Source organism: Malaclemys terrapin, chromosome 1 (genome assembly GCF_027887155.1).
Source record: "Malaclemys terrapin pileata isolate rMalTer1 chromosome 1, rMalTer1.hap1, whole genome shotgun sequence".
Taxonomy (NCBI): domain Eukaryota; kingdom Metazoa; phylum Chordata; order Testudines; family Emydidae; genus Malaclemys; species Malaclemys terrapin.
The window spans coordinates 259,456,418-259,472,298 of NC_071505.1; the positions used below are offsets into that span (position 1 = coordinate 259,456,418).

Genomic DNA, 15,881 nt, shown 5'->3' on the forward strand with positions numbered 1-15,881 from the left:
TTCATTTGCTCATGCTCATTTGTCTAGTTGACTATATTTTTGTTTTTGATGATCTAATAGGGTGCCTAAAAACTTGGAATAGGTCTTTTTAATCTAAACATTAAAATTAAATGTGTGTGTGAATGTATATATGTGTGTATATATATATATATATATATGTGTGTGTGTGTGTGTATATATATATATATATATATATATAAAACCAAGGTTTTTATTAATTATGTTAGCGGTAAGCAAAATAATCATTCTTTGTCAAGAACTTGTTTAAAAAAAATCAGGGCTGAAATCTTGAGGCTGAAATCTCAGGGCTTCTCTCCATGTGTCACCTGGGGCAGTTTTGTTGTGATTTGATTATAATGTTGCCTGCTGTGTTTTTACAAATCTATATGAAACTGTTTTCTGTATATATCAGTGGTAATATAAATCTGAGCTGATCTTCTTAAGATCACACTTGATTTTTGCAGACTTACAATATCTAGTTAGAGGGAGTAAAGGAAATGAATATCTGGCAAGGGGTATAGTAAGATGGGTCTGCTGCAGTCATAGCTTTTTTAATAGGTTGGCAGCATCAATCTACTTATATTCTCTAGAATGTTCTAGTTTCAACTTGGCAACAGAGTCATGAGGGATATGTTTCCTTTTCCCCACAAGATCACAACTGTAGAAAAGTCTGCCTCACAAACAAGGTGCTGCTGCTGTTATAATGGAGTGTGTTAACCAGAAGTTTTTCACTCTTAACCAAGGGAATGGGTGATCTGAGCAAACAACATTTTAAAAGTAAACGTCTCGCATTAACGGGGAATATACGAGTCAAACCTACCTGCTGTTCAGACTGCATCAAACATATGTATACTGTCAGGGTAACGTATATTGCTGTGAACCAGTGTGTGTGTGTTTGTGTGTGTGTGTTTGTGTGTGTGTGTGTGTGTGCGCGTGTGTGCACGCCATTACCCTGTAGTGGATAGACTCAGAACAGCTCAAGTATGTGTCATAGACCCTCTACTGCTAACAACTAAAGGAAATTTGTTAGCTCAGGTGGTAGGTGCTTAAGAAGCATGAAGATGTGAATTTTTTGTCCCTGTGCTGGTAGCGAAGTTTCATATCGTCATGAGGTCTGATCCAAAACTCTTAAAGTCAGTGTCTTTCTGTAGACATGCTCCTAGTAAAGATAATAATGCCAATAGGAACTCCATTTTTGCCCCAAGACCTAAATAACGTTTTAGAACAATGACTTTGATACCTTTTGTGAAGTACATTATATAACTGTGTGTTCTTATTTTACTATATTGTGTAAACAGTTATGCTTGCAGCCCTTCTATTATTAACATCTGAAGAACCTCTGGAGAGTTGCTAACTGTTCATGAAAATTTTCTCAGGTTTTCTCTCCCTTCCCAGCCAAACTGAAGAGTGTCATCTCTTAGTACATTCATGATGAAAAACTTGCAGTGTAAGTATACTGAAAGAATTTAATAATATCTCGAATCTCTTTGTTTTGTATTGTACAATAATTAATGCACACTTTCATCACAGGTATTTTGTGGTAATTTTTTTATAGCTGCATGTAAGAGCCCTACACTCTAAAGTTGTGTATAGTCTATGTATTCCAATAAGGACACATTTCACAAGAGTTTAATAAACCAAATTCCATGTGTTCCATTTCTTATTCCTGACAATGCCAGTCTACATTCAGTGCCCAAAACAGGCTGTACAGGTGGTACAGGAATAGAAATTTCTAGCTCCATTGAGAAGCACATTTCCTGTTTCTTCACAAGGACAAACAGGCAGTATTACTACAGATGCAAATGGATGTGTTCAGCCTCTTAGGGGCTTTTACACACTTGCCCTGTAGATTACCTGCAGGCTATTTACTGTCTAAAACAGGTCCTCAAAGAAAACAGCTGCTTCACATTTTAGACTTATGATACCCAGAGGATACAATGAAATGAAACTGACATTCTATGAATAACATACATTAATTGACCCATGAAAGGGGAAATCAATTAAACCTCCATGTTTAGTTTTCAGTAGGTTTTGATTTGTTTCCATATTTATTTTTTATTATTTTTTGTTGATATACAATACTTAGCCTCTAGTGAGCTCTGTTTGTATAAAAAACAATACACCATGTTCTCCTAGTGTCTAGAGAAAACTGCATGTTAGTAACTAGTATTGCTAAGCAGCATTTTGTTATGTATGTTTCCTATTCAGAAATTTCCTTTTCCTGCTGTTATCTTCCCTGCTTATCAAACCATAGAGAGTAACTTCTTCCAACTAGCAAGTAGGGAGGTGGAAGAACCCGAGGAAGCAGCATTTTTACAATATAGCTTGCTTTTTTTGATTGTTGCTCTTTGGCCAGCAATTGCAGTCTGTCAGCTTTCACTCTGACCTTATTATATGAGAAACTGTGTGGGGGGTGGAGTGGGGGGAGGGGGGGGTCAGGGGTATTGCTTTAATGTAGTTTGATTTGCAAGGCTTGCCTGTTCCTTGTAAATACAAAGTGGGGACTCAGCTTAATGTATTGTAGGCAATACACAAAATAGGGAAATACAACCTTGATGGAGCTACTATAAGGTGCATAACTGGCTGGAAAATCATTCCCACAGAGTAGTAATCAGTGGTTCAAAGTCGTGCTGGAAGGGCATAATGAGTGGGGTCCCGCAGGGATCGGTTCTGGGTCCGGTTCTGTTCAATGGCATAGAGACTACACTTATAAAGTTTGCGGAGGATACCAAGCTGGGAGGGGTTAAAAGTGCTTTGGAGGATAGGATTAAAATTCAAAATGATCTGGACAAACTGGAGAAATGGTCTGAAGTAAATAGGATGAAATTCAATAAGGACAAATGCAAAGTACTCCATTTAGGAAGGAACAATCAGTTGCACACATACAAAATGTGAAATGAATGCCTAGGAAGGAGTACTGCAGAAAGGGATCTGGGAGTCATAGTGGATCACAAGCTAAATATGAATCAACACTGTAACACAGTTGAAAAAAAAGCAAACATCATTCTGGGATGTATTAGCAGGAGTATTGCAAGCAAGACAAGAGAAGTAATTCTTCCGCTCTACCCCACACTGATTAGGCCTCAATTGGAGTATTGTGTCCAGTTCTGGGTGCCACCTTTTTCCAGTTTGTCCACATCTTTCCTGAAAGTCCAGAAAAGAGAAACAAAAATGATTAAAGGTCTAGAAAACATGACCTGTGAGGGAAGTTTGAAAAAATTGGGTTTGTTTACTCTGGAGAAGAGAAGACTGAGAGGGGACATAACAGTTTTCAAGTACATAAAAGGTTGTTACAAGGAGGAGGGAAAAAAATTGTTATTCTTAACCTCTGAGGATAGGACAAGAAGCAATGGGCTTAAATTGCAGCAAGGGCTGTTTAGGTTGGACATTAGGAAAAACTTCCTAACTGTCAGAGTGGTTAAGCCCTGGAATAAATTGCCTAGGGAAGTTGTGGAATCTCCATCATTTGGGATTTTTAAGAGCAGGTTGGACAAACACCTGTCAGGGATGGACTATAATACTTAGTCTTGCCTTGAGTGCAGGGTGGACTAGATGACCTCTCGAGATCCCTTCCAGTTCTATGATTCTATGATTCTTAATTGCTCTAAGGGATTTCTTGAAGTCCACTTTTTCCCCTCTGTATTCTACAAAGGTTGCAAATTCCCCCCTTGGAACTACTGAAGTCTCAGCTCCTAGTCTAAAAAATTTTCCCCTGCTGGGCCTTGGAACCAAACATCCTCTGGTCCAAAAGTGAAATGCAAATAGCCGTTGGCTTTTAATATTAGTGGCACTGATATAGTCACTTGACTCTTAAGCCACAAGTGTATGAATGTTGTTCTTGGTGTAACCTTTGGTGTTAATCTCAGTAACCAAGCAGCAGTTAGTGAAACTCAGGAACACAGGAAGAGATCATTAATAGAGCTGGCTGGAAAAATTCTGATGAAATTGCTTTTTTCATTGGAACTTGCCAATTCATCAAAATCTAAACCTTTTGTGGAGGTGGTTCTATGTCGACAATATTCACATGAAACCCAGGCAGAGTTCAAATGGAATCCTGCCTGCCAGGCAGATTTTAAAATCTGTCTGGGTTCCTGCCAGCTCCTCAGCAACCTTCCTGGTGAGTTACTGGGCAGCCCAGGGTTTGAGGCCCTGGCTCTTTGGCAGCCTGGATTTCCCAGAGTCCCTGTCTCTGAGGTAGGCTGACAGCGTTGGAATTGAGGAGTCAGGGCTTCCAAGGATTGTGGCTCCAGAGTAGAACACTATGATGACTGCCTTGGAGTTGGGGACCCCAAGGTTTCCATTCCTGGGGCTCTATTCGCTTTCACAGAGAATTTCGAAAGTTTTTTGGTTCCATATCAGAACTAAACCTAATTTTCAAATATCTAAATCCTCCATGGAACAGAATGACCTTTTCTGCCCAGCTCTAATAATTGAATATATAAATGAGTAAATTAAACAGGAAACACTTTATTGACCAGATAGCTAGATCAACAGAAATTCTGTTACTCAGCCGAAACAGATTTGAAACCTTGTATCAGTGGGAATGTAGGGATTAGAAATCAAATAATACATTTCCTGAATATTGTTACCGTTGGCCAGTGTTCTGTTTCTGGCTATTTGGGAACAATGCTCTGAGTCTTATGAGAGCATACTAACAAACTGGTGTTTCCATTTAGACTGTTGTTCATCCATTTCAGTGACATTGTACTATGCTTGTACTCAGTGCTACCTCTGATGAAAGAAGCTGTTCAGTAAATAAGTTTAGCAAATGATAGAAAAAACAGAAAGTTATAAAATATAAAGTAAAATTTCTCCTTAAAAATTGTTTCTATTTTTTTCACCGAGAGGATGGAAAACCAGGGGATATTTGCAAAAAGAACAGGAGTACTTGTGGCACCTTAGAGACTAACAAATTTATTTGAGCATAAGCAAGAGGGGCAGCAGGTGGCTGCTGTGTTCTGACTGGAATGTCAAACTTTTTGAATGATATCCTATAAGTTAGAATTGATCAATGTGCTGCCAACATTTCAATAATTTTTTCTCTTGGTTAGTGATGTACATGACACATTCCTAAAAAATTGAAGAAGAAAATCCCCATCATCTGAAAACCCAATAAGAAAACAATCCTCCAATTCCATACACCTCTCCCCGCAAATTCAACAATTATATACTTTTCTCATCCCCAAATTTGTCATTGCTTCCACCCTCACCACATTTAATCTACGATATTCCCTTCTTGTTAGCATTTCATGAAGGCTACTTGTAGGATGGCAGATATATTGTCCTTCAGTCATTGGCTGCGTGATAGTTGATTAGGTGGGGAATGGTTCCTCTCTAGTAATAGTCTGGGTGGTTGGATGCAGAATGGGTCCCCTTGGTGGTTGATTTGAGTAGATCTCTCCTGACTGTTGGCAGTTTTGATTAGCCATTGGGAGGGGGCTAGGAAAAAGGTAAACCCCCCAGCTGGTGTGAAGGGATGGGGTGGTTTCCTCGGCATGGTGGTAGAGGGCCAGGGGAAAATAAGGCTTACTTTCCCTGGCTCTTCAATCCAGAGGCTAGGGATGGACAGATAGGCTTTGGCAAGTAGAGAGTTGGCTGCCACACTTGAACTCAGGGGGCTCATCCCCTTCTCCTTGTCCTGCTGTGGTGACCAAGAAGAGGGGTGGTTGTGGCATGTGCTGTGTGTCCCATGTGCTCCTAATGACACCGATGGGGTCGCAGAAGGAGTCCCTTTTGCAGCACCAGTTGCAGCCACAGCTGTGAGTGAGGCACTGCAGTTGCCTAAGTGTCCCCTGGCCTTAGTATTTCCAGATGGTCCTGTGACTCATTTGTTTATTTGCCACCTCCCATTCTCCACTGCAACTGATTCCAGTCTTCCTTGATCACATCCTTATAGAAAGGGATGGCCTTAGGAAGTGTAACCCAATCAACCATCTGATTTTATATAACAAACACGTAGGGTGGCAGGAAAAAAAAAGGGGAATATACTTAGTGGAGCTCTGCTGCTGTTTCCTTTTAACCCTAGCCGACAGTTCGTATTGACAGGAAGTGGGGCCTGCAGCAGAGCCAGTCTCCAGGCCACCTAATGAGTGCAACTGGCCAGTAGTAGGCTACTTGATTGGCTATGCCTACTGATTGGTTGGAAGAGTTAGCAGACTGGCTCTTAAGCCTAGCAGTAGTTCAGTGGCTGCTCAAAGCATTCACCGGTCACTGTGATCTTGCCTCGCCTTGATCTAGGTAACTCAGTCCTGATCCTTGGCTCTGACTTCTCACTTTATATGTGGCATTGGCTTCTTATTACTGGTACTGCCCCCTGCTCTGACCACTGGGCAGGACTATTCAAGTCCCAGTCACTGACAAGTATTGCTTTACAGTGATTTACACTGATTTATGTTTTCAAGACTATACTGGCAAGGAAAAAGGTGGAAAGTTACCTAACCCGCCCCATCCCCCTTCTAAAAAAAAAAAAAAAAATAGAAAATGAGATTTTTCTCCATGGAACTCCATTTGTTTCTGCTGACATGATCTCCCTTCACTGCTGATCTTGGGACCAGGTTCCCCTGAGTTATTTTCCCTGAGGAAAAGTCTGATAGCATTTAGTAGGGTCTACAGAAAGTTGATGGTTTTATACAAATTACTCAAAAAATCTATGCTATTAAATAGAGATAGCCACCTCGCCATGTGTATCTTGAACCATCCTGTATAATTCTATCTCAGTGGTATTTACTAGCGAGGTGGTTCATACAAACAGCACAGTAGAAACATTGTCATATCTTTTCTGAACACTCCCTCTTGTGCTCAGTTGGTGTGCTCTGTTCTTGCTCAGACTTTCCTTCTCTGCTGTTGTCTGCTACCAGTGCATTACTGACTATCTTCTTGCTATACCCATTTCTGCTTGTGCTGTTGCTACTGCACCCTGTATATTCAGTAATGTTCCTTCACATCACAGTCAACACTACTGTGTCTATATCCCTATTCTATATTCCTATTCAGCAGTATTGTGCCTTTGTACCAGCAATACAGCTACCTGAAACAACAGAGAGCAAAAGAGAGACTAATAAAATACTCTTCTCTTTTTTTAATGTTTTGTGCATCATCCTGTCAATCTCCTTGTAGTAGTGTCAAGAAGGTATGGCAACACAAGACTCAGTGTGACTTGATGTCAGACAGCTGGTGCAGGGCCTTGTTTGTTGTGTTTTTCTCTGAGTGTTCACTCTATGCTAGTGGGTTCTGCTCTTGACTGGAGCAAGTATTAAACAACTTTGATCTGTGTGTGTAATGCTTGTGTGCTCACACTGCATTCCTGCAGTCAGGGCTGCGCTGTCTTCTTGCCATCTTATAGCCAAAGGCACCTGCTGTCCAGGGCTCTCACTAATGCTGTGTTGTGCTGCCTGTAGTGAATGGCATAATCCTTCACCAGAGAAAGGAATATTTAATGTTATAAGTGGTTGACACGGCTGGACAGTGATGTCTGAGGAATGATGCATACTAGTTAGTTGCTATAATGGATGTGAGAGGATCTCCTTAACGATACTACTTTTAATTATAGACTGTACACAATACAATAACTTCTGCCCTTCTCACTTTTGTCTTCCTTGTTGCTGAGATATGTGGTCTTATATAAGAATCTCTGAACAGTTGCTTGGCCAGCAAAGGATGGTTCAGAGTGCTGAACATGCACTTACTTGCTGTTTTTGAAATAATGTAATTTTCTTTTTGGGAAATTCATATTCATTGGTCTATTCGTAAGCAGTGATCATACCTGTATCAGCACTGCCCAAGAAATGCTCAATATTTGGCAGAATTAGACCTCTGATATCTTCTATAGATGAGTTTCTTTTTGTTCATTGTCTTCATGACAATGCCATCAAGTGCAGGAACTGGGTCTGTACTGTAGACAGATTGTGACCTTTTGCTGACGGACTGCATAAATGGTAAAACATTACATTAGTAATTTTTCTTTCCCAGTCTTAATCTTATGTTATATTAGTAGCAAAGAAAGTGACATTCTATTTACATATGTGACTTTTATCTTGACTGTGTCCTTTAAACTTTGTATTTTGTAACTTCTGTTGATTTAGGTCACAACCTGAACATTGTTTCTAGGGGTGTTTTGTGGCATTTCTTATTCTGTGGCTGTTACTTACTTTTTAGTGCAATATTTTAAATGGAAGATTATAAAATATCTTTTAATTGGAAACATCTGAGGGCAAGGACTGTCCCTTCTTGAATATCTGGAAAGTTCTTAGTATCCACATTGTACTATCTTAACCAAATAATTAATAATAATAATACAGAGTTGGATTGTGGTTGTAAAGTCACTTGCTGCTTGGAAAGTAGTGCAGTGTGCCTGTAGTGATTGATATATAAGGATTGGGTGTGGCTGCAGAGATCAAAGGTTGTTGTGGGGAATACAGAGGTAATTTTAAATTCTTCTTTGAGTAGTGTCCCTATGGGTGCTGCACTTCAGATGTGTTTGCACCTTTGATCAGAGACTTTTGGTAGCCATGCCCGTTTAGCCTACTCATGCAACCCACATCCTTGTGCTCCATGCTGAGGCGATATGAGGCTATGCGGAAGAACTGCCCTCAGTTCCTTCTCAACTGCCTTTGGGCAGTGACTTTCTACTGTGTGCTTGTTCACTCTAATATTCTGTAATTAGTTAGCATGTAGGTAGCTATCTTCTAGCATGTATAGTTGTTGAAACAGTTGTTCCATCTTTTCTTTTCCTTTAATGGTCTATCTATATCTATATCTATCTATATATATATTACTAGATGGCATTAGGATTTAAGAACTTTCCCCTCCACTGTGTCATTTCTGTTATATCACTTGGGAATGTCATTCTTCCCGGGACTCAGAAGGTGCTTCTCTTGCCATGAGGCGATTCCCCGCAGTGACGGCCATTTCCAGTGCCTTCAGTGTTTGGGGGATACATGTATCCCCCACAAGTGCAAGATCTGCACTCCTTTCAAGGGTAGATCCCCAAAATAGAGAAGTCAAGTTTAAACTCCTATGATGACGCAAGCTTTATAACCAGCTTTGGATCCAGAGGTGGATGACCCTCTGTACATAGTACCGTCAGTGCCCTGTCCATATGAAGATCTCGGTCACTGGAGATGCCTAGAGATGTAGGTGGTACTGTGGTACCGAGTACTTCAAAGGTAGAAGTAGACCTGACATGTAAATCTCAGTCACTGACACATATGAAGACTACAGAGACCATAGGTCCCAAGGGGAGTTCCGTGCAAGCTCTGAGTGATGCTGGCACTGCAAAGGCAAAGAAGAGTCAATGGTCTAAGACCGATTCAGTACCGAGTTTGGGTACCTGTACCCAGAGCTGCAGACACACAGTAAAAATAATTCTATGCCCTCCCTGAACAGCATTCTGTACCGAGAACATGAAAGTCAATGGTACCAAAGTCTGCTTGACTACCTGTGATGCTGATGGAATTGGAGTTGACACATTCCTATGCCAAACATATAGTGCCAGCTGTGGTGATATCGGAGCTGTTCTCCACAGTTACTCGCCTGAATCGTCCTTTGATGCCATCTTTGCCGCAAGTATTTAAGTACTCTAAAGACCTGCTAGTATTTTCAGAGCCATAGTCTTCTCTGTTAATGAATGTGGGGGTCTGTCAGCATCAAGATTCTTTCAGTCACTAACCCTTCTATCATCATGAGTACCACACTTGCCCTCATCTACTTTGCAAAATGAACAGTCTTTGGAGTCTGTGGCAGAGGACTCTTCAGACTCTCAAATATCAGTGTAGGATTCCCCTGTCTATTCTAGGACACATTTCTCTCCCTGCAAGACAGATGCAATGCAGGAAGCTAGACCTCAATTGACACCCTCCAGACAGGAACACAGTTGGATGTCATTTGGCCCCTCTCAGTGGCCTTGCTGGGACTGAGCATTCTATCAACAATTTACAATGAAGTTGTCGCACCACAGAAGGGAGCAGAACAGGGTCCACCTCCTGTGCCAGAGGAGGAGACTTTTGAGGACCAGAAAACAAAGGCAGATAAGGAGATGACTCCTCTTATTAATATTTCCTCCTCATAACCTAATGAAGGTGTGATGCCTGCACGACCACCTATGGTGGATGACTTCAAGCAATTTCAAGAACTTATGATGCAAATTTCAGCTTCAGATTCTGATTCCCTTAGAAGAGGTTCAAGAGTCCCACCATAAACTTTTACATATTTTGCACACCTCAACATCTATAAGGATCACCATTCCAGTCAGTGAAGCTCTCATGGAGCTGGCTAAGGCTGTTTGGCAAACCCCAGCTACCACACCGCCTACCTGCCAGAGACCAGATTAAAAAAAAATGTCCCTGGAATCAGAGTTTCTGTTTTCACCCCCAAATCCAAATTCCCTAGTAATGGAGGCTGTTAATGCACAAGGCAGACAGCACAGCTCAAAGTCCATTCTGTATAGTAAGAACCACAAAAAAATAGAACTTTCTGGTCATAAATCTTACAGGTAGCAATACAGTTCAGAATAGCAAGCCATCAGGCACTCATAGCCAAATACAACTATTAAAACTACAACACATTTAATTAGTTTATTGAGCACTTGCCAGAGGAACAACATGAAAAAGTTAAGGCCATTGTACAAAAGTGGCATCTCCTGGCAAAGACATCACTCCAGGCCTTCTTCGATGCAGTAGATATGACCATTCCATTGGACATAGACCATGCTGTTATAAGAAGAGCATCTTGGCTACAGATGTCTGGCTTCTCAAGACAGGTCCAGAGTATAAGACCTCTTCTTTGATGATCACAAGCACTTTATGGTCTCGACGGATACATCTCTCCACAATTCAGAAGACTTGAGAGCCACATTGCAATTCTTAGGGATTTATAGTCCTGTAAATAAGAGGCGATTTAGTAGGTCTCAGATGGCACAAAGAGCATGCCCAGCTGCATATTCTACTAATTATAAACATCTGAGCTCATGGCCAAGAGACCAAGATATTTTAAGAAGAAAACTCCTTTGGCTACAGCTACATCTTCTCAGCCATCTGCATCCTCCAAGCGACAGTTTTGATGCCATGGTCAAGAGCCTGAACCATCCAACTGACAGGGGATTGCAGCTGCAGCCACTATTCCCCTCCCTCCTTTTGGATGCCATGTCTCCTATTTTCAGGATGCATGGGACAATAGAACATCGACAAATGAGTTTTGGAAGCCATAAAGTCTGGTTACACTATCCATTTCAAATCTATCCTTCCTTCCGGTTCTCCCATCCCCCTTTAGACACCCTTCTCACAATCAATTGCTAGTGCAAGAGGTTGCCTGTGTTCTACATTTAGAATCAATAGACCCAGTTCTATACAGCTCATGACAAGAGGATTCTATTGAAAGTGCTTCCTGATCCCCCCCCAAAAAATGCAGGGTAGAGGCCAATTGTAGATATGTAAAACTGCAGAAATTCAGGATGTTGACTCTTGCACCAATAATTCCCTCATTAGAGTTAGGAGATGGCATCTTGTATGTCAAGAGACAGGAACCGTATTTTCATGTCACTATTCACCCTTCACACATAAGGTTTTTTCTTTTTCTAATCAACAATGAGCACTACCAATGCACAGTGCTCCCTTTTGGCCTTTCTTCTGCCATAAGGGTAATCTCAAAGATTTTGGTGGTGGTTGAACCCACAGACATGGTCTAGGTATAATTATTTTCTATATCTGGATGATTGGTTGATTGGGGCAGATTGTATCAGGAAGTCTTGGCTGCAGTAAAGCTAATGTGCTCTCTGTTTCACAGCCTGGGACTTAAATCAACCTCAAAAAGTCTGTTTTTTTTTCTTTCTCTAATACAGTTTAGACTTCATAGAAGCGTCTCTGGATGCAGTGACAGGCAGAACATGCCTCCCTTCCAGCAAATTTCTCGCACTAGCAACTCTCATCTCAAGGCTTCAGGGCAGACCTCAAGTAACAGTAGGAGACTGTCTTCAGCTTCTGGTATACATATCAGCTTGCGCCTTTGTATGCAATATGCCAGATTACATCTCTGAGGTCAATAGTGTGGCTTTGAAATGTTTACAAACCAAGCAAGCACAGCATCGGCAGATTATGGTCTGACCTCCGCCCCATGGGTTGTACAGTCACTCAACTAGTGTAAGGACCTGACCAAGACCTGTGCAAGTGTCCCATTCTTTCAGAATCCCCTTACCATTGTGATAACATCAGACACTTTACTTTGGGGGGGGGGGTATATGTTGGACCTCACAAGGTGCAGGACAAATGGTCACTACAAGAGTAGCTTCTCCACATCAATCTTTTGGAATTGAAAGCCATCAGAAATGCTTATCTACATTTTCTACCTCTAATCAGATCCAAGTCAGTAAAGATAATGGCAGGCAACATGGCATGCATGTTTTACATCCACTATCCAGGAGGTGCACATTCCTGATCTTTGTGTCACGGCGATAAATTGGTGGATAGCCAACCGGATAGTTATCTTAGCTTTGTACCTCCCACGTATTAAGAACACCCTGGCCGATGACCTCAGCAGACATTTCTTTTTAAAATCCCAATGGAAACTGGACTCTTGAGTCCTCCACATAATATTCTTTGCTTGGGGATTCCTGGAGTTCCATCTGTTTGCCATGGCAAAATGCATCTGGTAATGCTCCAGAGGGAGTCTTGGTTCCCAATCCGTTGGCAAAGGCAACATATGGAAGGGCTACCACATGCTCCTGCAGATTTCTGCAAGTGCTGAACTGCCTTTGCAGTATTTGCTCTGCTTAGCCTGCTGGGTGGGCAGCCCTTTGTGCTTCTCATGCTGCATCTCCTGTCATGTTGCCAGCTCACTCGGCCCCTCCTCCCAATAGCTGGGCCTGGGCGGTGAGCAGAGGAGGCAGGACGCAGCCACTTCTCCTGCTGGGTAAGGGTCTTTCTATGAATTCCATTAGGGTACGCTTAATGGCAATAACAGCTTTTCCACATACCCATTGGGGAGTTTTTGCTCTTCACTCACCCAATCAAGGCAATATTCCTAAGAGGTTTCTTGAATTTCTCTCCTACTCCTACCTGGCACCTCAACCTAGTCCTTAATTGCCTTATGTAATGTGGTTTTGAGCCACTAGATATTTGTTCTTTATTAGATTTATCTATGAAGACAGCCTTTTTGGTAGCTATCACTTCTGCCTGACGGGCTGGAGAATTAGGGGCTTCAATGGCAGACCCCCCACTTACAGTATTCACCAGAGAGAAAGAGTTGCTGTGGGCTCGTCCAAGATTTTTACCTAAGGTTTTGTCCTCAGAATTTCATATTAATCAAACCATTCATCTCCCAGATTGTCAGACAACAGAATTCCAGGGAATTTCCCTAGCTTGGATATTTCAAATAATGAAAATTTTATATGAGAGAGACAGGAAAGGTACTTTTCTCACAACACCATATGTATGAAAATAATAGTAAATATCTCTTACGATTCAATCAAGGCACTGGCAAGTTTTTAATGTCAAAATTTGTGAGAACAAATTATAAGAACATCAGAATGGCCATACTGGGTCAGACCTAAGGTCCATCTAGCCCAGCATCCTGTCTTCCGACAGTGGCCAATGCCAGGTGCCCCAGAGGGAATGAACGGAACAGGTAATCATTAAGGGATCTATGCCCTGTCACCCATTCCCAGCTTCTGGCAAAGAGAGGCCAAGGACCAAGGACTCCATCCCTGCCAACCTTAGCAAATAGCCATTGATTGACCTATCCTCCATGAATTTATCTAGTTCTTTTTTTACTGTTACTTTATTAGGCATGTAACAGCTCTTCATGGGCAGTGTGTATTGTAGGCTGGGGGAGGCTAAGCCTCTACAAACAGCTTCCGACGGCCCCATACATGCTCCGCCTCAAGGCCCCCTCCTGCTTGCCACTTTCCCCTTAGCCCTAGCCCAGGCAGGCTGCTCCTCTTCCAGGAAGTGGGCTGGGGCTGGAGCTGGGGCTAGGGTGGCCAGCCTGTGGCCGGGATGTTCCAGGACTGGGGGTGCTGGGGCAGCCCATGGGTGAGGGGGCTGGTGGCTGTGGGGGTTGCTCTGGGTTCAGCGGGGGAAGGAGGTGGGAGGGGCCTTGGGCAGAAGTTGCGAGCTGGGCTATGGGTTAGCCTCCCTGAGCCCATGGTTCACCGTCCATGCAGCTCTTTGCTCACACTGGCCAGGCCCGGATACCACAATTCTCATTCATGTTATGTACCACACAGCTTATATACATCTTCCCTAGCTACTAACATCTATACTTTGAGTGTGGGGTGCTGATGTCAGGGAGTCCGCCTACCTCGGCTACGTCCTACCTATGTACCCTATCTCTGCAGAGTCAGGGAGAGGGGGCAGTGCTCAGGAGTGGGATGGAACTGCTGGCAGCTGCTGCAGTCTGAATGAGCCTTTAGGGTGGCTGTGTGCTTAAAGAGACCATGCACGGTTCCTCATACAGTTCTCCAGCAGCCAGCACACACACACACTCTGTCTCTTTCACAGTCACCTTCCAACACATACTTGTGTTATTGTTGTTAGTTCTTGGTACTTTCTGCAATGCACATATATTCTTTCAAAGTGCTGTTACACCTCTACCCCGATATAATGCTGACCTCAGGAGCCAAAAAATCTTACCACGTCATAGGTGAAACCGCGTTATATTGAACTTGCTTTGATCCACCGCAGTGCACAGCGCCACCCCTCCGGAGCACTGCTTTACCACATTATATCTGAATTCATGTTATATCGGGTCGCATTATATCGGGGTAGAGGTGTATTTTAGTTTTTTCACTGGTCTATGCATTTCATAATTTTATTTCTGTTTTACATGATTTAATTCTTTGAGTAGTGAGTTCTAAAATGCCTAACTTGTCCTGATCCCCATGATAATTTAAAAATATATGTATTACATCTAGGTTTTTTGTTTCTACTGCTGGCACACATCTGCATATTACCTCAATACTGGTGCTCATAACAAAATGCATAAGAACATGGAACATAAGAATGGCCATACTGGGTCAAACCAAAGGTCATTCCACACATGGATGGAAAATATTAGAGAGAACATTGCCTGTAGGGTGGTGTCCCCAATTTGCTGTTGATCAGCTATCAATTGGGTAATGGACACCAATTGTTTCTATGTTTCTCTTTATTAAATTGGTTTGTGTTAATGGAAGAGGGAGGCATAGGTACAAAGAGTCACTAATGATTTCCATTCAGTGTTGTCCATCACTTCCTCCATCACATTCTCCACTATCTGTATACTTGGCCACAGGGCATGGGTTCAAATCTAATTCAGAGAGGCGAGATTTAGACAAAATCCATCCAGGTACCCCTCACACGGTGTTGTCCCAACTGAAAAAATGGTGGTATTCCAGCACGCAAATGGTGTCACCAAGCCATACTACATCTTTTACTCTCTTCTTGGTGACTAGTTGGACCCAACCTCGCTCTGAGGTAAATGCATTCTCTTCTATTGAGCATTCATAGAAACATCTATGCTGGCTCTTTGGCAACATGCATTATTTATCTCTACACCATTCCTTGTTGGTAACTTAACCCTAAGATAGTGTTGTCTATGTTCCATTCTCAATTGTACCCATACTCTTAACGTATACTAATTCTCTTATGACTCCCTGTATCTCTGGGAATTGCAGTCATGATTGGTACAGTCCCATCATCAATTTCATGTGGTGCCCGAGGCCCAGGACCTTCTATCTTTGCAAATATTCTTCCTCAGTATTATAAATTCCCTTTTCCACTAGTGTGGTCCAGATCAGTGTGCTGTTTAACAATCTCAACCATTCCTCCCACTTCATTTCTTCTATCCCCTGTGTTAAATGCATAACAAGTTTAGTACCCATATGTGCTGCAAACAGTTGCTTGAGAAACATG

The 15,881-nt window shown here is 42.1% G+C and overlaps 1 protein-coding gene across 9 annotated transcripts in view; it reads left to right on the top strand.

Annotated features, from left to right (window-relative positions):
* Positions 1-15,881, top strand: part of GPC5 (glypican 5) — a 1,011,494-nt gene that overhangs the window by 578,405 nt on the left and 417,208 nt on the right. For 4 of the 9 annotated variants that reach the window (XM_054012006.1, XM_054012034.1, XM_054011999.1 and 1 more), the window contains one exon: positions 1,377-1,447. The exons of the other annotated variants lie outside the window; for them this stretch is intronic. In XM_054012006.1, the coding sequence (XP_053867981.1) occupies positions 1,377-1,404 (28 nt within the window). In that variant the 3' untranslated portion in view covers positions 1,405-1,447. The remainder of the gene's footprint in view (positions 1-1,376; positions 1,448-15,881) is intronic. 9 annotated transcript variants of the gene reach the window in all.